Raw genomic sequence first — 18,584 nt, 5'->3', positions numbered from 1 at the left:
CTTTATTTTAGTTATGGAATATCGAACCAAAATCATTATTTTGAATCGAAATGTGTTTTTAGGCTTGAAGTGTGAGAAATTTCTTTTTAGCATTTACCATGAAAATGCACAATCAAACAACAATGAACATGCAAAGGATTTGGACTATTACTTTTCCCACCCTGTGCCTTTCCTCGTGCTCCCTATTTTTTTTCCCAATTTTACCCCTAGTTCGGATTTCGTTTTCCGGATTGCATTGTTAGAATTTTGCAGATGTTTTCGGATTTAAAAATTCGGAATAATGTTTTACCAGAACTTTTGCAATTTTACTCTTCAAAATTCGTAAAATAAAATGCAAATAGAATAAAAAACAGAAATAAAAAGACACAAAACTGATTTTATTAATATATGAACAATACATTACAATAATTTAAGCTTTTTAAGCTTATTACATAAGATCCTAAATCTATTTCTACTCTTACCTTATTACATAAGCAATACCGATGGCTCCAGCCACCGGTGGAGAGGAAAGAGAGGGGGAGGAAAGAAGATGGCGGGGAAGAAGGAACCAATGCTGCCTGATAGGACATACCAGTAGCTTTGAAGTTGGTGGGGAGACAGAGGGGGCACATGGGCCTCTAGGGAACAAGAGACCATGAAGGTCAACATGACACCCAGACAAACCAACCTCACACCCAGACTGACCCCCTTCCCTATTAACCGATCATATGACCCCTGATGGATTTCCAAAGAGGCCTCTTTCTATGAAAGGCCAACGATGGAAACACATCGTTGTAGAGGAGAAGAGGAGAAAGAAGAAGTTGTGCAAATGTTTGAGGAAATGAACCATATTTATAGTGGAGGGGATTAAAAAAATGCGGGGAAGCCATCAATGCCGGTCAAAAAAAGTGTAGAAACACATTTTTCAACTTGACCACCGTCCAAAACGTTTGAAAAACGTTTTCTTTGTGGTGCAGACCACCGGCCAAAAGTTTCCGGTGTAATCCGGAATATATAATCCAGAATACACATATGTTCCGGATTTCATATCCCGGAAACATACGATACTGGGGTGAACAAAGGGAAACTTGGGACTTTGAGTGTGGTGAGGGTTGGTTTGGATTTTAGAATCTGGATTTATTCAGCATTGGATTCTTTTGTGTGTCCCACATTGCACCGGCAATTTTTGTGGTCCATAACGTCCACATACCTCTATAAATAGGGGTACCTGTTTTCATTACTAGTAAACTACATCAGACAAAAAAATATGGAATTCCCTGGCTTTGATCTGAACACCAAGCTAGCGGCAATCTACTACAACGGTGGAACACCACCCCATTTGTTTAGGATTCGAGACGATGTCACCCTCTCCGGGCTGAAGGATGAGCTGGATCAAATCAACCGTCAACTCGAACACAAAGACACGAGCAGGGTGGTTGGAGTTGAATATCGATGTTCATTGTCCGACTCAGCCATATCTCTTCGCTTCAGCCGGATGAAACTCAAGAATGACGACGACGTGCGAACCATGTTCTATGTCTTTGGTCAGCACAGTACAAGAGGACCGATCGAGTTGTACGCTTCGTTGGTTAGATCTGCAGAACAAATTCTGAAAAGTTTGCACCGGACCAGGAACTACAAGGAGTTCCAGGCTCTGCTGGAGGGACCAGAGGAGGAGGAAGTTAGTTTAGATGATCCGTGCTAATGTGCTATGTTTTAATTAATCGTGTGTTTTATGTTGCTTTAATTGTGTGTTAGTTATGTGTTGTTGAATTAAGTTGTTGCACTATGTTTTGAATATTATATATTATTTAAACTTTCATTATGTTTTAATTTACGTCAAATATGTTCATTTAACAGATAAAATAACCAAAGATATCCTTTCGGATTACGAAATCCGGAATACCTCAGCATATGATTCTTTTGTATGGACCACATTGCACCAGGAGTTTATGTGGTCCACAACATTCCAAGACCTCCATAAATACATCATTTTCGGTTTTCAGCTTCAACACCATCAAAACACACAAACACACCAAAGAAAATCATGCAAATTTTTGTCATTAAGCCGAGGATCTTCCTCACGTTGTCGCAAATAGATGAGTTAGTTCTCTATTTGACGGCGTGATGAAGATCTTATGCATGCTGTCAACAATACAAACAAGAACACGAAAGAGACCATACAAATTATTGTCAATGTGTTGAGGATCTTTCTCATGTTGTTTTAAATATATAGATCTCTATATAACGGCATGATAAAGATCCTCAGCATGTTGTCAAAAATATATAGATACTCTTTGATGCCTCCTTCATACATAGTTAACTCAAAAATATCAAGAGGATTTCTATGAGTTCGATCCTTCTGCCTGCCAGATGAATATGTCATTTGGCAAGGCAGCAGGATCGAACTCAAATAAATCCTCTTGAAAACACCTTCCCAAAAGATTCAACATTTCTGTTATTATGGTTTTTTTTCAACTGTTTATTTGTCTTATGTTGATTCTATTTATGTTATGTACCTTTGTTCTATTTTTTTTAAGGCATTCGCAACGAAAACGATTCAAAAAAAAGGGTCTGATGCGGTTCCATCTTTATAATCTGGACCACCTTCATGCATTCCGGATTATAAAATCCAGAAACCCTTAGTAACATTTTGGCCGGTGACGTTTCACCAAAGGTTAGGCCGGTTAGTGGAGTTTTAATACGTTTTTTGGCCGATTTTGAATGAAAAACACGTTTTCCTTGACTTCCAAATCACCTATGACTTGTTTTAGACTATAAAAAGGCTTGGATCTTCAACATTTTCCTTCATTCTTCTTCACCCTCCTTTCTTACATTTTCTTCAAAAAAAATTAGTTTTGTAGGTAGATTTTAGGAGTGTTAGTTGTGTCATGGTCATTGTTGACCGCTCATACGACCCCTGCAATTGTATTGCAGTTTATGCAGGGGTCGTATAACGGTCAACAGAGACCTTTGACATCAAAGAAAGACACAAAATATTCATATCGTATTTGTCCGGATTATATATTCCGGAAACACTAACAATCTAGTCCGGATTATGTAATCCAGACCAGGGGTATTTTTAGAATTTTTGCAGGGCACGTGAGAAGGCAGGCAACATGATGGGAAAAGTAATAGTCAAGCATTTATCTTGCGATGTTGAGTTGATGCTACTTCTGTAGTTACTTATTTTCCTTTGGATAACCACACTACAGGCATTGCCTCACATTGATCACAAGGTCCAGCTAATATAATATTCACGTTCTGTGTTCCCTAGCAGTAACTACTATGAATTCATTACTAGCAAAGCAAGGCTCCGTTTCCAGTAGGAGACCTGAATAAGTCACCTATCGTAGGAGACATGACTATTTTTTTTTTTTTTTTGGCAAAATAAATATGAACCATTGGATAAAAGTAAATTAACTTTGGATCAAAATGCTTACTATATACCTCCCACACCGAATTACTTTCTTTTATTCTAATTTACTCTTCTCTTTACTTATAAATTACTCTTCTCTTTTATTCTAAAAAAAAAAAAAACAGTCAAGTCTCCATCATTATCATCGTCGTCCATAACATCATCATGGTTAGACTTAGAGACATAATCTCGGCGCCGTTTATGGTAGGAGACTTGAATAGGTCTCCCACGGGAGGAGACATTAAAAAAGATTGATTTTTTTTTTTTTTTTTTTATAACAAAAATGACATGTGTTGCGGTTAGATTGACGAAGAACACTGATCTTACCATAATCCTTCTACACTATTTTTTTTTTTTTTTTCATTTGGTAGATCTAAGAGAGAGACGTGTACTGTAGCAACTCCATTGTTGTTGCTGCACTTTCTGTTGATTGTTATACCTCCAACACAAATCGTCGTTTTTTTTTTTCAACACCAACACATCTTTTTTTGTTCTTTTTATTCTATTTTCATTCGTAATTTTCCATTGACCAGTTTGTGTTCACATTTGAACTTAAACACCATCCCTCTCCATATCTGAGTTCTGATATTTTCCATTCCGATTTTGATTGTTTTGTTGTGTAACATTTAGTCTGGCGACGGATTTAATCACTTTCATCTGAGTTTAGTGATGAATATGTGAACTTTGGGTTGAATGAATTGAATAATTGAGAAATCAATATTTTCTGCAATTTTGTTTTCACGTGAATTAGATTAAATGAAATTTGAGTTTAATGAATGTTGTTTTCTGCAACTTTGGGTTGAATGGATTGGATTAAGATTTCCAAAAATTCGTCGTTGTTGTTGTGATTTTCCGGCGCATTGTCGTTGTGATTTTCCGGCGGCGGTGCATCGCGTTGTTGTTGTTGTTGGGCGAGTAAGAGATATGGAGAGGGAAAGAGAAAGATGATGGAACATAGTGTGAAAATAATCTAATGTTTAAAGAGTATGATAATACTATGGTCTTCAAAAGTTTTCAAGCACATCCAATGGTTGACATCAATTTTATAAAAAAAAAAAAAAGACAAGTCACCTACGATAGGAGACCCATTGAGGTCATGTACCGTAGCCTGAGCCGCAAAGCATATTTCAAACTCTTTTGAAGAGTTTAACAATTATGTCCACCTACATTTTGAAAGATTTCACCAGAAATAGGATTTCACCAGAAGAGTTTAACAATTATAGCCCTTCACGAATTTTGGTTTAGAACCGAAATGATATATGATATGAGGGAGAGAATGAGAACGTTACAGTAGGATTTCCTCTGCATCCCACCTCTAGTTAAAAACAATTGCATGCACCGTGTCTTCCTGTCACCATATTTATTTATTACTCTTTTTTTAAAATGCAATAAAAAAACGGACATACAAGCACGATGGTCAGTCCTAAAAAACTTTTGGTGTCCCGGGCGAAGCATTAAAATTGTGTATTTTTAATATTTTCCTCCTTGCATTTTTTGTTACAAAAGATTCATTTATAATCAAAATAATCTAAAAATATATCGAATATAGTATTAACTACTAAGTAAAAATAATAATTTTGGTGCCCATAAAAAATAAAAAATAGTGTCTTGGGCTGCCTCCTCTCCTGCCGGTCCTTAATTAAGGCTACCCCTACAAGCACGGGAGTGTCCGTCTGAACGCTGGTAAGTATACAATTAATACAAAAAAAAAAAATATATTATTTAATTTATTTAGCTCACATGATATTTATGATTATAAAATTGGTTTAATTGCATTTTTGGATCCCCTATCTTTCCAAAAGTTGCGGTTATGGACCCCTAACTAATTTAAATGCAAAACAGCCTCCTATGTTTTGATTCTTTGGTAGTTTTTGACCCTCAGTCCATTGTTGACTCGGTCAACGCTGACGTGGCACCCTAAGTGAAGTGCCACGTGTCTTTTTTTTTTTTTGCCTTGGGGGTCCAAAACTGCCAAAGAATCAAAACATAGTGGGTTGTTTTGTATTTAAATTAGTTAGGGGTCCATAACCGCAACGTTTGAAAAGATAGGGGTCCAAAAGTGCAATTAAGCCTATAAAATTCATAAAACTGTTTCACATGAATCAACCATATTTTCTTTCAAAAAAAATATGAATCAACCATATTTTTTTTATAAAAACAATTAAATGTTTATAATCAAACGGTAATTTTATTTTTTGTGTTAATACATTATTTTTATGAATTGTGTATATAATCATACAATTTCAATTCAATATGATTCATACAATATTAATGTATCTAACGATTATATAACCATTCATTCCCGTTATATCAATTGACGCACGGTATAATTTATCTATAAAAAGAGATAAAAAGGGAGTTGTCATGAATGGTGTTCAATCATTACTCTTAAATTAAATATTAACCGAATACTTGTAAATATTTATAATCAATTTCACACTTATTCCTGTGAACATAGCTCAGTTGGCAGAGACATGCATGTTATATGCAGGGGCCGGGGTTCAAACCCCAGACACCTCACTTGTTCACCTTAAAAAATGCAAATTTTAATCATTAGACTAGACTACTTGACCAAAAAATTTCACACTTAAAATTTAAAACACTTATTGTAACTTTCCCTCTCAATATTACTTTGTCAAAGATAAAAAAAAAAAAAATGAGTTTAACAAACCACCCAAGTTAAGTCAAAAAGATAAAATTATCAAAATTTTAAATTTAAATATATATAATTTGTTTCATTAGATTGACATTCTCATTAGATTTACCTGACTTTTTAACCTCAAAGGGCTTAAAATTTGATAGTTTATAATCTATTTAACATCTTACAAAATAGACGCATGAAATAAAATGTGTATTCAAATATAAAAATATTTGAAAAATAAAAAAGTCAATTAAATAAACAAAAGGAAATATACAGACATTGACTTAAAAATCAGATAAAAAAAAATTGATAGTGTATTCAAATATGAACAAAGTCAATTATGATTCAAAAGAAAACAAAACTGATTTGTTATTTGGTGGTGAAAAAAATTCGATGGACCAGACTTTTGACAAAAAACACAAAAAATTAATAAATAAAATAATCTCTTCATCTTGCAGAGGAAAAGAAGAAGCTCTGAAATTTAAAAAAAAAATTACAAAAACTTACGTAACATGTGTGCTTTGTCGAAAAGAAAAGTATATATATATATATATATATATAGCTTCAAAGAGTTAGATCTATACTTTTTATTTTTGATAAAGCACATATCTTAATGATTTTTAACATGGCGTAGCTTAGGCGGAGGGAGCTGTATCGGAGCCAACGGTGTGAGGTAATAGAGCGATGGATGGAGTAGAGAAATGAGAGTGAAAGTAGAATGTGATGGAGAGAAATGTGAAATTGAGATGTAATGGAATGAATGAGATTATGAGAAGAGAAACAACATATTATATTAACCTATCCGAAAAGCGACAACATATTTGGTCGATTATGTATCAAATTTATAGACGGTATCCAAGCCGCTCATTATTAATGTTTAACTGTGTGTTGTTGTTTCAAGTCGTGCATTTTAATTTTGACTAACAATATCAATAATAATACACACATGTCCCTTTTCTCTCAAGCAATCAATACTTTTTATTTTAGAAGAAAACAATAAATAATTTCAATTTTTCCTTAAAAAAAATAATACTTTCAATTTAGAGTTAATATATGTTTACTCTTATGAGAGATTTTTGGTTTTACCTCATTAAAAAAAATTGGATTTCAATCGAGTAGTATGAAAAAAATTGTTTTGGACTCTGATCTCATTTGATTGAACAAAAACTACTGACTTTTAATTTAAAGGGTTAATTGTGTTTTACCCCAGCAATATAGGACACTTTTGATTTTGCTCTTGTAAAAAAAAGATTCGGTCCTAATTGCCCCTGAACAATTTGAGCCGGCATGTGGTACTGACGTGACTTTTTCTTTTTATTTTTTTATTTTTTTTAGATGTCACACGTAAACAAACATATTAAACATCATTTATAATTAAATAAAAAATTAAAAAAATAATAATAATTGTTTTTTATTAATGATTTAAAAAGACAAAATTATTTTAAAAGAAAAACAAAAATTCTTAAATTCAATCCATCTCTTCTCTTATATTCTTCGTTTTCCTGTTCTTTTACAATTTTCACGTGTATAAAACAAAATCCTTTTTCAATTCACTCTCACTTTAAATCTCGTTGCTATTACTTGCCTTCAATCTCCTCGCATTCAATCGATCTCTTATTCTTCAATTTAAATTCACAAAACCCTAAATTCGATGTTAACAATTGTCTGTGATTGAATGAATCAGATTTTACAAACTATTTGGAATGGTGGGAGGCGGTTTAATCAAGCTGAAGACATGGCAGCAGACAGCTGTGGCATTAGGTTCTGCAGTTGGAGCACTTTTGGATCCACGAAGAGCTGATTTGATAGCAGCTCTTGGTGAAACAACTGGAAAGCCTGCCTTTCAAAGGGTTCTTCAAAGGATGAAATCTTCCCCTGAAGGAAGGGTTAGTAATCCTTTTCTTTTATTCTTTCAATAACCCATTATTGTTGGAAACTAACATTGTTTTGTAATTGTGAATGTGAAAAGACGAATTCTTCAGATTAAAGGGGTTATATTATAGATAGTTATCACTAAACATGATTCTCATTGCAAATAAAAATGCATTTGCTTTTACAACCTTGTTTGACATGCAGTACTGTTGGAGCGCCCTCGTGTTGTATCTGCGAATGTAGGACATGCTTGGGACCTGCCAGCTAATACATTTGGTGCTGCCTATGCTAGATTTATGGGATCAAGGAATTTTTCACCAGATGATCGACCTCCTGTGCGCTTCATGGATACAGGTGAGTTGGCCTATGTTGCCATGCGAGCTCGTGAAGTCCATGACTTCTGGCATACCTTTTTTGACCTTCCTACTAACTTGATTGGGGAGTCAGCGCTAAAGGTAATTGAGTTTGAGCAGATGTATCTTCCTATGTGTGTCATGTCTGTTATAGGAGGCACAGCAAGATTCAGTGAAAAACAAAGAAAATTGTTTTATCAGCACTACTTCCCCTGGGCTGTTCGGGCTGGCAAACACTGCAATGATCTCATGTGTGTATATTATGAGCAGCATTTTCATCAAGATTTGGAAGATGTTCGTAGAAAATTGGGAATTATTCCTGTTCCTGCTATTCCTTGACTGAATGCTTTCGGAGCTCATGAGTTGTAGTTAGTTATTTTTCTGGTTAATAGCTGGTGGTAGAATTATATATTTTTTTTTTTAATAATATCCCGTGCAAAAGCTATCTCCAATATTTAGTTGGTGAATTTTGTATAGGTTGGATTTTATCAATGATCATGATCAATTTAACTAGACTTACAAACACAGGCTGTGTTCAGTTTTATAATCCATATTTCCTATAGTGATTCTTTAACCAATATAATTGTAGCCAACGATGATTACTTTTATCTGGATATCCGTCGGACGAAATCTTGTTTATTAACTATACCTTAGTTGTGAAAAGTGCTGCATTTGCCGTAGAGCATGGCATAGCAATGGCTTGCTGCCACAAAAGTCACTGGTGTGTCACACTTATTATGGATGTGACTGGAGCCGAGGGGATGCGGCTCAGTTTCATAATTCAGTTTGAGTATGGACGGACGCACCAGAGATGCAAATGTGAAGGTAGCTTCAAAATCTAAAAGCACGATTAAAGTCGTTTTAGAGGATAGCAGGGGCATGTTGTGTTTTAAAATTTCAATCAAATGCTCCTTATGTCAATTGCTTTTTTAACAATTCCCTTGATGTCAATTGTTACCTGAACTATAAAACAACAAATAATCGTAATCCTTAAGTCATCACTCATATTCATTCCTTTTTTATATCTTTCAAAAGTTTGTTATCCCATATGGATCATTGTTCTTCTAGTCCTCCTATTTACTATTTACTTTTTATTCTAAAAAACAACCTTCAGAGTATCTTCCAAAACCTTTAAAAACACGAAAAATATCATTTAAGAGTTATCTCTCACACGATTTACATATGTGCGGGTGCCAAAAGAACAACCATATTACATCTGAGACTTCCAAAACTAGTACTGATTTTTGTGATGGGTATCGGTGACGGACGGCTCCACCTTATACAAAAATCAGGGCATCTGTCCCACTAAATTATTTATTTTGCTACTAATTGTTGAATGATATTAGTTTTTTTGGCTTGATCGCACTTTTGGTCCCTATCTTTTCAAAAGTTGCGATTTTTGCCACCTAACTAATTAAAATACAGAACAGTCCTATATATTAGATCTTTGGCAGTTTTGGTTCCAAGGCCAATTTTGACTCGGTCAACGCACACGTGGACGCCACATGTATTATTTTTTATATTATTTAAATTTTTTTTTGTAATTAATTTTTTTTAATTATTTAAAAAGTATATTTTTAAATTAAAAAAAGATATTTTTTTATTTTTTAAATTAAAAAAAAAATTATTTTTAAAAAAATATTTATTTATTTTAAATTGCCACGCAAAGACCAAGTCAAAATTGGTCTTGAGGGCCAAAATTGCCAAAGATCCAATACATAGGAGGCTGTTTTGTATTTTAATTAATTAGGGGGTCAAAATCGCAACTTTTAAAAAGATAGGGGGCCAAAAGTACAACTAAGCCTAATTTTTTTCCTTCAGGGAAATTATTTTAGCTTTTATTCACTAAAAATTAACTGCTGTGCCTATTAAAAATTATTCAATAATCTTAATTGTGAAGAATCAAATGTACAATGGTGTTTTGATAAAAAAAAAAAAAAAATCACAATGGTGTGAGATAAATTGTAAAATGGGTGTTTATCACATGCATAAAAAAAAAATATATTTTTGATTGCATTTTTTACAAGTAGTGATGAAATGAAGAAACAAATTAATATGTGAAGACACGTGAGAATTGTAATATGTAGATATTGATTTGCCTTCAACGTTTTGAAATATATAATGATAGTATTTAAAAAAAAAATCTTAACAAATAATGATGTCATCATTTTACTGCTTATACATTGATGTATTTTATGAAAAATGGTTTTGACATTAAAATTTTGATGTCGAACTCAGTGGTTGTTCTATGATTTCTACGTGTTGTTTTTAAACGCTTGAAAGTTATACAAGATAAAGAGTAAATTTGAGATAAACACATACAATGTCTGAATATTAACATCATGTGTTCATTAGTTATGAACGTGGAAATAAACACACATTAGTAAAGTATTAAATCTTTGTCATACTCATGACAGCCACACTAGGGAAAGATTTCACCTGCTATTACTGGAAACCAAGTTCTGTGGATTTGATAATGTATAAAAAAGATTATTCGCATGACTAGCTTTCTATTCCAACGTGTAGAAGGTGAACCGAGGATATAATTAGCTCGTTTGTTGATTGCCAGGGAAAAAAGTGTGTTCACATTTAATGACATGGAATACGTTTCATTTAACTGATGTTGATAGATCGTGCTAGACAATTGAGATTAAACTGTCTAAAGAGAAATGAATAGTTCATGTGATCGCAAGATCAAAACTTCGTTACCACCAATAATACCTGAAAAAATCAGTTAGCATTTATTTTGTTCGGAATGAATGCTATGCTGATAATGTAACAAATAATTTTTATTATATTTTATTATGCAAAATAGACAGCTAGTGTCAAAGGGAGACATCATTCATATGATTGAATCTATCCTGCACATTAGAGCCAATAAGAGAGACCAAAACTCCCACGTTATATGGAAAATCCACCTCTCTTTTAGGGGGTGGAATGGGATGGAGCGGTCACATACATTCTGCAAATATGGAAACCAAGAGCAATAACAAAATTGCTACAAACTCCACAATGATGAACTCAAGAGAGTCGGTGAAGTGCAAAATTAAAGTTGAGAAGATCCAAGGTCCGCAGTTGACATTGATCCTGGTGACCGGCATATCCTTCTTCCGCATATCCTTCTTCCCCTACTGCTCCCCTAGTGGATAAATTTTAAAGCAAATAACAAATATTAGGAAACGCAAGAGTTGAAAAAAGCTGATGAAATGGCTACTAAGAAACATTGAATCACAAGGACCTAACTTTTAAATTCATCCTTGTCTCTAATTTCCAACAGATTTACTATATGCCTATTTGCTTCTTAAAAGAAAATAAAAAAATATGCCTATTTGTCACATGTCAACAACCATGACATTCACCAAAAGATCAGAACACCATGCATCTATTCCTTCACAATCATCTACAAAAGCTTTCAACCCTAGGTCAACCCAAGGGCACCATATATCTATTTCTGTAAATTCGTCATTTTCCACACAAACATATGTAAATAGAAAAAGAGAGAGTACCAACCAACTTCACTAGATTATTGTCCTTTTCAATTAATGGCGTACATTGAAAATTGGTTACAGGTTCAGATTGTTCTCCTCATCTGAACTTTCCCCGTAAATCACCGCATCTTGTCCTTCCTCGTTGCCACTAACATGATCGCTGTAGTAGCTGCTTTCAGATGTACTCATAAAAATTGATCCATCTGACGTGTGGTTGCTAAATTGTGATAACAGACTTATATCACTATTCATGTCAGTATCACATGTCTCGACGTAGCTGCAACACAATCCAGCAAGATAAAAATTAGCAACTTTCAGAATGAAGATTTTTGAAACAAAAAACCCTCAACCCTATTCGAAAGAATATCTAACCTTCCTTCTGATGGATATTCCGCCACCACACGCATACCAGGCCTTGCCTCCAAAACCTGCTTTATAGGCATAATACTGCAACATATAACCACAAATAAGTAATTAAATACACAAAGAAACGAAAACAGTCATTCAGAAAGTTAAAGAATCACATCAATAAATGATAGTCATTTACCTAGAGTTGTAGCACCTGTGATACCAGTCAGCTTCACATGCTAAGCCTTCCCTATTGGATATGTCCTGTTTAATGGCACGTGTGAGAAATTAAATCAAAATTGAGAATCGAGAAGAAACTCTACTCTCATTTTAGCAATGTAAACATTTCCATGTACCCACAAGATGTTTAAGCAATTTGAATTCTCCTTCAAGAACCGCTATCAACAACCTAGCAACTTCGATCTGCCCATGAATTATCAGCATTTCAGAGACAGTTTTGGAAATAAAACACGGAACCCACCAGAAATCTATTACAACCCCACCTCTTTGAGATGCATGCAATCCCTTAAAATTAAGACCTCGAGGAAATTCCCACCATTGCAGCCTCCAAGGTTCCTGAAAAATCAAAGTTTTATATTTTTCAAACCAACTATCTCAAGAGACGGATAGAATCTGAAGGGTTCTTTCAAAGTATTGTAAGAAATAACTAACCTCAAGAAACTTCCTGTGATTGAATATGATGATGAAAAATCAACATATTGCAGTTTCCGAAATCCCTGCAAATGCAATTTGAAATTACTGCAAAATATGGGGATTTACATTTACTCGGATAAAAATAAGAATTATTAGAATACAAAGTAATTTTCTAGTATTAATGGCACAAACTTTAAAATAGAAACTCTAGCTTTAAATACCACATAAGTAGATATCAAGAAGATATATTTGCCACTGCTTTCCTCTGATACTCTTTGGTTCAAATGAGGAAAGGGAAAATAAAGTAATTTACTATCTCCTTCCTAATTTGGCTTGAGGCAATTTCTGGACACATGCGTGTGCCATTGCAAAATTATTATTCAGACAAATTGAATTTGCATACCAGCTATTAAAAGGTGAAAAGAAATCAGTAGATTATAAAACTCACGTCATAAAAGTGCAAAAATGACAACAAAAAAAACAAATTGAGTACATACATAGCTTGCTTCACTTGAATATTTACTCAATTTACAACTCTCCGGCCTTTCCCTCACAGACGCCTCAACAAACTTAAGTATAATGTAGACATCAACGTTATATATTGGTGCGAAAATATACACCCTCCAGCTTCGAATACAAGTAACAAAAATAATTTACCCCTATTAGTAAGGTATTCTCTTTTAACTTTATTGGTGTAATCTAAATATAAATGTATTCTGCAAAATGTCCTCCATCAAGAGTTGTTTAATAGAAATAAAAGAGGTTATTGAAAAATAGAATCTAAATTAATTGAAGGATATCTGAACAATGATATCATTAAATCATTAAATAGAGCACATTTCATTGAATTTTGCTTATATTTTGGACCACCAAACTTGTGATTTTTGTTGTTTATATTTGAAACCAGAGGGTCTATTTCAACAAATATATTTAAAAGGTAGAAACTCCCAATATTAACATGTTAGAATTTTATTGCATGGGCCAGTTGGTGGAGTTTTATGGACTAGGCTTCAATGGTCAAAGCTTGGGAACCATGGTCCAAAAATTTGAACCAGCGAATGGATACTAGATCTCCTTTTCCTTGTAAACATTTTAGCCTTCTCTAATCTGCCCAATGTGGGACTTTTTTCTAACATACCAAGACACTGCCACAGTTCATCAAAACCTCCAACGGGTACACAATGCAAAAACTGTTGGAAATGAGAACTTAAAACAAACACTAGAAACTAAAAACATACCTTAACAAGTATACGAACTTTACAATCATGTAGCTTAAACCCTCGAAGAGATAAAGAAGTTAGATGAGGACAATTGTTTACTAGCTCGGAACAGGTTTGTGTTTTCAAGCTGTCATCTCTACCTGATGATTAAATTGAGATAAGCAGGGATACAAAGTGTCCTCAAAGGAAAAGTACGGTTGAGAAAATGACATACCTGTTCTGGAAGACTCGAAAAACAAACGCTCAATTAAGTGGCAGTTAGCACTTACTGACATTAATGTTTGCCTCAGCTCAACATGACTAGAAGTTAGCAAAACAAAATTACCATCAATAAATACATTAGAAACAACATTCTCTTTCTAAAGAAATGAACTACCGGAAAACATGAGGAGACAGACAGGGATACATATACACATCAAATGCTAAAGACTTACGAGCAACAATAATTACATGTTACAAATGAAATAAAAACTATAAAATAGTAAAATACACCTTTCATTATTAAAAATAAATATGCATATACATCATATCCATATCAGAGCTTAAAAGAGAGAGGAATCAAATATGGTAATAACTAATAAAACCAACCAGCCAAAATTGAAGTCATGGAGGCTTGCAGCAGAAATAATTGCCAGCCTATGGCATATGGAAATTAATAGTCCATATTCCAGATAATAAAAAATTAAACTCAACATAAAGAGTTCCATTTCCTTCATGTTTGAACAGTAACATCCTCATATCCATAAGCAACTAGCAGTGGGAAACGCATATAAGTAATGACGAAAAGAAAGGAAAGAACGAGAGTTGAAGTAAATTAACTTACATTCCAACAATTTCCAGATCAAGGAGAGAAGGGCACGCTGACAATGCACAACAAAGAGATGTGTTGTCCATTCTCTCAATATTGTACAGGTGTAACTTTCTCAAAAGAGCCCTACAAAAATAGAATTTAAGAGGAAATTCTAACCAAATCACTGAAAAGTACTGAACATTGAAGTTCATGAGAAACATACCCTGGTGCACCACCATCCCCACTTAAAGGGCTTAAACAGCATCTTGTAAGAATGGATGATTCTCTCCCTTGACGAGACCTCTTATCATTCCATGAATAGTTGGGTGCCTCTACAATAGCTTTTCTGACTGTAGAAACTGATGGTTGACAAAATCCAAGAGGACAAGCAGTAACAGGGACAACACCAAGTTTAATAGACCTTATTAAAAAAATAAAACAGATTTATGTTAGGATACATACAATAAGGCAAAAAATACGCCAAAAGTTAATACAAATTCAGGGCCCGTTGCTACGGATTAAAATAAGTGATTTTGACATTGAATAATTTAGAGATTATTTTTTAGAGATTTTATAAAAAATCAGAATCTATTTTGCGTTTGCTTACCGTAATAAAAATCTTTTTTTTTTTTTTTTTTTTTTTATAAATAATTTAGCTTGTTCGGATACAACTATATAAAAGGGATTTTTTGATAAAAATTTAGTTCAATCTTTGGCCCTTATTTTCTCTCTCCTCTAAAAATAATCTATTTTTGAGGAACTACTCCTAACAGCTTCTCATTTGAAGCTGTTTTTAGCTTCTGATTTTTTTTTAAACTTGTAATAAACGCATGCAATACTCTTAAAAGTGATTAATTTTTTCTTAAAAAAGCTAGAACAAACGGGCTCTCAAATGGAAGTTTTTTTTGGAGAAAATTTCAAAATGGAAGTTAGTTTTTCCTTTTCTGATAGAAAGAGCTAATTGCTTTTCAGATTGAAAGCGCCAACAAAGTTTACAGGGTAAAAGACAATTAAAACCATTGAACTAATTATGCGCAAAATTTTAACTCGAACCAAAATTTAGTGCTAGGAGTATGTCCTATGTCATATAACATGAATCACTTATGAAGGGAGGAAATCAGTGCAGATGAGGCAGAACATTTAAACAAATTATCACAATGCAACTAAATTTCTTGTTTTTTTTTTTTTTTTTTCATTTAGTTTTACAGGGGAAGGTTAAGCATAATAAGGAAATGATCTGGCTGGTAGGTGATGATTTATTTTAACATTGTCACCAGTTATGCCCTCAAAATGATCAGTTATGCAGTTACTTTTCCTTGGCAACATTAAATATAACATTGAAGTAAAAGGATCAATATGACCCCAACTTTCATACCTTAGTGCCTTTCCAGCTCTCTGAATCATGGTGGCAACTACTGCATTGTTAACCTTGGGAACAAGTGTTCTCAAATCAAGATTCTCATAGCACAAAGGATCTTTAGCACATTTGCTAAAAAATGAGCAAGCAGCAGATACAAAGCACAGGCTCTGAGTATCAAGCATCGAGAAGATCTGCACATCACAACACTTAATCAGTACCCAGAGATTGTAGAAACATGTTCAAAACCTAAATTCATAATTTCCCCCAGCACTATTCACTATTGTCAAACGCAGATTGTAGAAATAGCAGTTTGCTCAAATTCTACTACGACTAGTGAGCACCGCAGAACAATAATAATTTGTTAAAATTCCGTTACACTATAGCGCTACAATTTCACAACAACAGTAGCACTAGCATGCAACTGAAAAATTTGTTTTCACTCAGCACCGGCAAACAAGTAAAATCATCAATTGACTACAATAAAAGTACGAAAACGTAAACTCGTGAGCGAACACATTTTCTTCCATAAACACGTTTATTTTCTACTCTAAATCTTTTTGGATTGAATTAAACACTCAAAAAACAGTATCAAATTAAATTAATAAAAAAACAAATCATTCACCACAGTTCATGAACTACACTAAATGGATGAGAATCTAAAGAAAAAGCTTAACAGTGAAAAAGTAAATCGAAAGCGTTGAATCTCGAAACTAATAACATAGCATCAACTAAGCATAATCATGATTAAATCGATGAATTACAAAATTATAAATAAAATTAAACAAAAAAAAAAAGGATAAAAAGTAAAGGTAGCGTAGGATTGAAAAGTGCGAGAATCTGAGAGAACCTTGAAGGTGAGGTCAGGAGGAAGAGGCCAAACAATTGAATTATGATTATAAGCGCGTTTGCGAGAGGAGTGTTTGGCAGCATCAAGAAGTAGAGATCCCATTTTGAGAGCGCGATCGATGAGATCAGTATCAGCAGGCATTGATTGAAGAAGATTCTCTAAGGAGAGATCGATGGAAAGAGAAGGACAATCGGAGAGGGAGAGAAATTCTTCGAGAACGTGTTCGACTTCCATTCTAGGGTTTTGTGCTGGACAAGGTCTCTTCGCCATTGATGAAGAAGAAGAAGAAGAAGATGGAATTGGAATCTCAGGTTCTGAAACCGTATCCATACCCCGAATCAATACATTATTATTATTATTATTATTATTATTATTACACTATGCTATGCTGTGAGAATATAATATCATCATCATCGTCGTAATATTACTGTCTCGTGATGTATGATATGATTTGATTTGATTGATTTCACATTCTACACTCACTTGCTACTAACTTCAATCACACACTAATTCATTTCTCTAAAATAATCACACACTGTTAAATGTCTTAAAAAAATGTTTCATTAATCTAGTCGGTTATATTAGTTATATTGTGGACATTTTTACTATAATAGATTCTAATAAAATCGTATATTTAAAAAATTGGAATGAGATGTTAATATTAGAATATTCTCCTTACATTTGATTTGAAGGTTAAATTATGAATATGAAAATTAATTTTAAATTATTTATTTGATTAGATAAAAGAATAAAGTTGTAAATTAAATAAGTTAAAACAAATGGTAAAATTAAGAAGAAGAAAAGTTGAGAGGGAGAAAATGAAGGGATCGAAAATAAATAGGAGCCATACCACACCACACCATCATCTCTTTCCGTACGTGTATAAGGAGTAACTTTCAGTGCCGGTGCTTGTTTTCTAGCGCCACAAGTTCAATCCCAAGGTTTATGTCACTCCACGTTTTCTACTTTCATTAGTAGTTCACAAAAGCTACAAAAAGTTATTCTTTTTCCTTTTTTATTATTATTATTACAACAAAAAATATTCTTCCTCCATAAAAAAATCTTTTTTTAATTTCTTAATTTGATATTTCACTACTTATCACTTTTAAAGAATAATTTTATTTCACTTTTTTTGTCAAGAATTTTTATTTCATTTTATTTGTCACTTTTAAATATCAATGTAACATTAATTATTAGTTTGTCAATAATATCCGATAAATAATATAATGAAATAATAAATGGTTAAAGGTATTATAAAAAACATAAAATTTCATCAAAAATAACAAAATTTATTTGATTTCTTGATATGTGTAATTTCCTCAAAATGGACAAATATGGTTTTTAAAAAAGAAATTCTAAGTTGGTAATGGGTGCCTTCGCCATAATGCCATGACGTTCATAATATGGTGGTGAGTGACTTATGGTAAAATCAATTATTTGTTTCAACATCATGTTGCATTAGACATTCTATCTGTTCCTTTATTGGATGATAATGTTGTAAGATACTCTAGTTTGGAACACGGGCAAATCAAGTTATCGATTTGTGATGAGAAGAAGAGGGAAAGTGAAGAAGTTTCATTTGAAGGGAGATTGAAATATTTTGTGAATGTTAGT

The 18,584-nt window shown here is 33.4% G+C and overlaps 2 protein-coding genes across 5 annotated transcripts; one reads left to right on the top strand and one right to left on the bottom strand.

Annotated features, from left to right (window-relative positions):
• Positions 1-7,605: 7,605 nt before the first annotated feature.
• On the top strand, positions 7,606-8,841 carry LOC25499128 (ubiquinone biosynthesis protein COQ4 homolog, mitochondrial). The gene is made up of 2 exons (XM_024771505.2): positions 7,606-7,924; positions 8,111-8,841. The coding sequence occupies exons 1-2, from the start codon at positions 7,742-7,744 to the stop codon at positions 8,600-8,602; spliced, it is 675 nt and encodes a 224-aa protein (XP_024627273.1). The 5' UTR covers positions 7,606-7,741; the 3' UTR covers positions 8,603-8,841.
• Positions 8,842-10,981: 2,140 nt separating this feature from the next.
• LOC25499126 (F-box protein At4g02760) lies at positions 10,982-17,370 on the bottom strand. Of its 4 annotated transcripts, none has more exons than XR_005643012.1 (13): positions 16,971-17,363; positions 16,139-16,314; positions 14,987-15,184; positions 14,797-14,907; positions 14,188-14,273; positions 13,992-14,113; positions 12,772-12,836; positions 12,603-12,675; positions 12,460-12,522; positions 12,299-12,363; positions 12,124-12,198; positions 11,774-12,028; positions 10,982-11,394 (listed from the first exon to the last, which is right to left on the bottom strand). XR_005643012.1 is itself a non-coding variant. In XM_039827583.1 (13 exons), exons 1-12 carry the CDS (start codon positions 17,298-17,300, stop codon positions 11,827-11,829), a joined length of 1,566 nt encoding a protein of 521 aa, XP_039683517.1. In that variant the 5' UTR covers positions 17,301-17,370; the 3' UTR covers positions 10,982-11,402; positions 11,815-11,826. The 4 variants fall into 4 exon arrangements, 2 of the variants coding, with proteins under 2 accessions (XP_039683517.1, XP_039683518.1); XR_005643011.1 differs by having other exon boundaries at positions 10,982-11,402; positions 16,971-17,354; XM_039827583.1 differs by having other exon boundaries at positions 10,982-11,402; positions 11,815-12,028; positions 16,971-17,370.
• Positions 17,371-18,584: the final 1,214 nt, after the last annotated feature.

This window comes from Medicago truncatula, chromosome 7 (assembly GCF_003473485.1).
Source record: "Medicago truncatula cultivar Jemalong A17 chromosome 7, MtrunA17r5.0-ANR, whole genome shotgun sequence".
NCBI classification, from domain to species: Eukaryota; Viridiplantae; Streptophyta; class Magnoliopsida; order Fabales; family Fabaceae; genus Medicago; species Medicago truncatula.
The sequence above is the reverse complement of the archived record's forward strand: the minus strand, read 5'-3'. Positions and strand labels throughout refer to the sequence as shown.

What these genes read in the sequence shown, in the direction of transcription:
- LOC25499126 (XM_039827583.1), bottom strand. Translation starts at nt 17,300, where the DNA reads ATGGATACGGTTTCAGAACCTGAGATTCCAATTCCATCTTCTTCTTCT. An exon ending in GGGGATGGTGGTGCACCAGG is followed by an intron (nt 14,908 to 14,986) that starts GTATGTTTCTCA and finishes CTATTTTTGTAG; the next exon opens with GGCTCTTTTGAGAAAGTTAC. An exon ending in TCAAATTGCTTAAACATCTT is followed by an intron (nt 12,364 to 12,459) that starts GTGGGTACATGG and finishes GCCATTAAACAG; the next exon opens with GACATATCCAATAGGGAAGG.
- LOC25499128 (XM_024771505.2), top strand. Translation starts at nt 7,742, where the DNA reads ATGGTGGGAGGCGGTTTAATCAAGCTGAAGACATGGCAGCAGACAGCT. An exon ending in AATCTTCCCCTGAAGGAAGG is followed by an intron (nt 7,925 to 8,110) that starts GTTAGTAATCCT and finishes CTTGTTTGACAT; the next exon opens with GCAGTACTGTTGGAGCGCCC.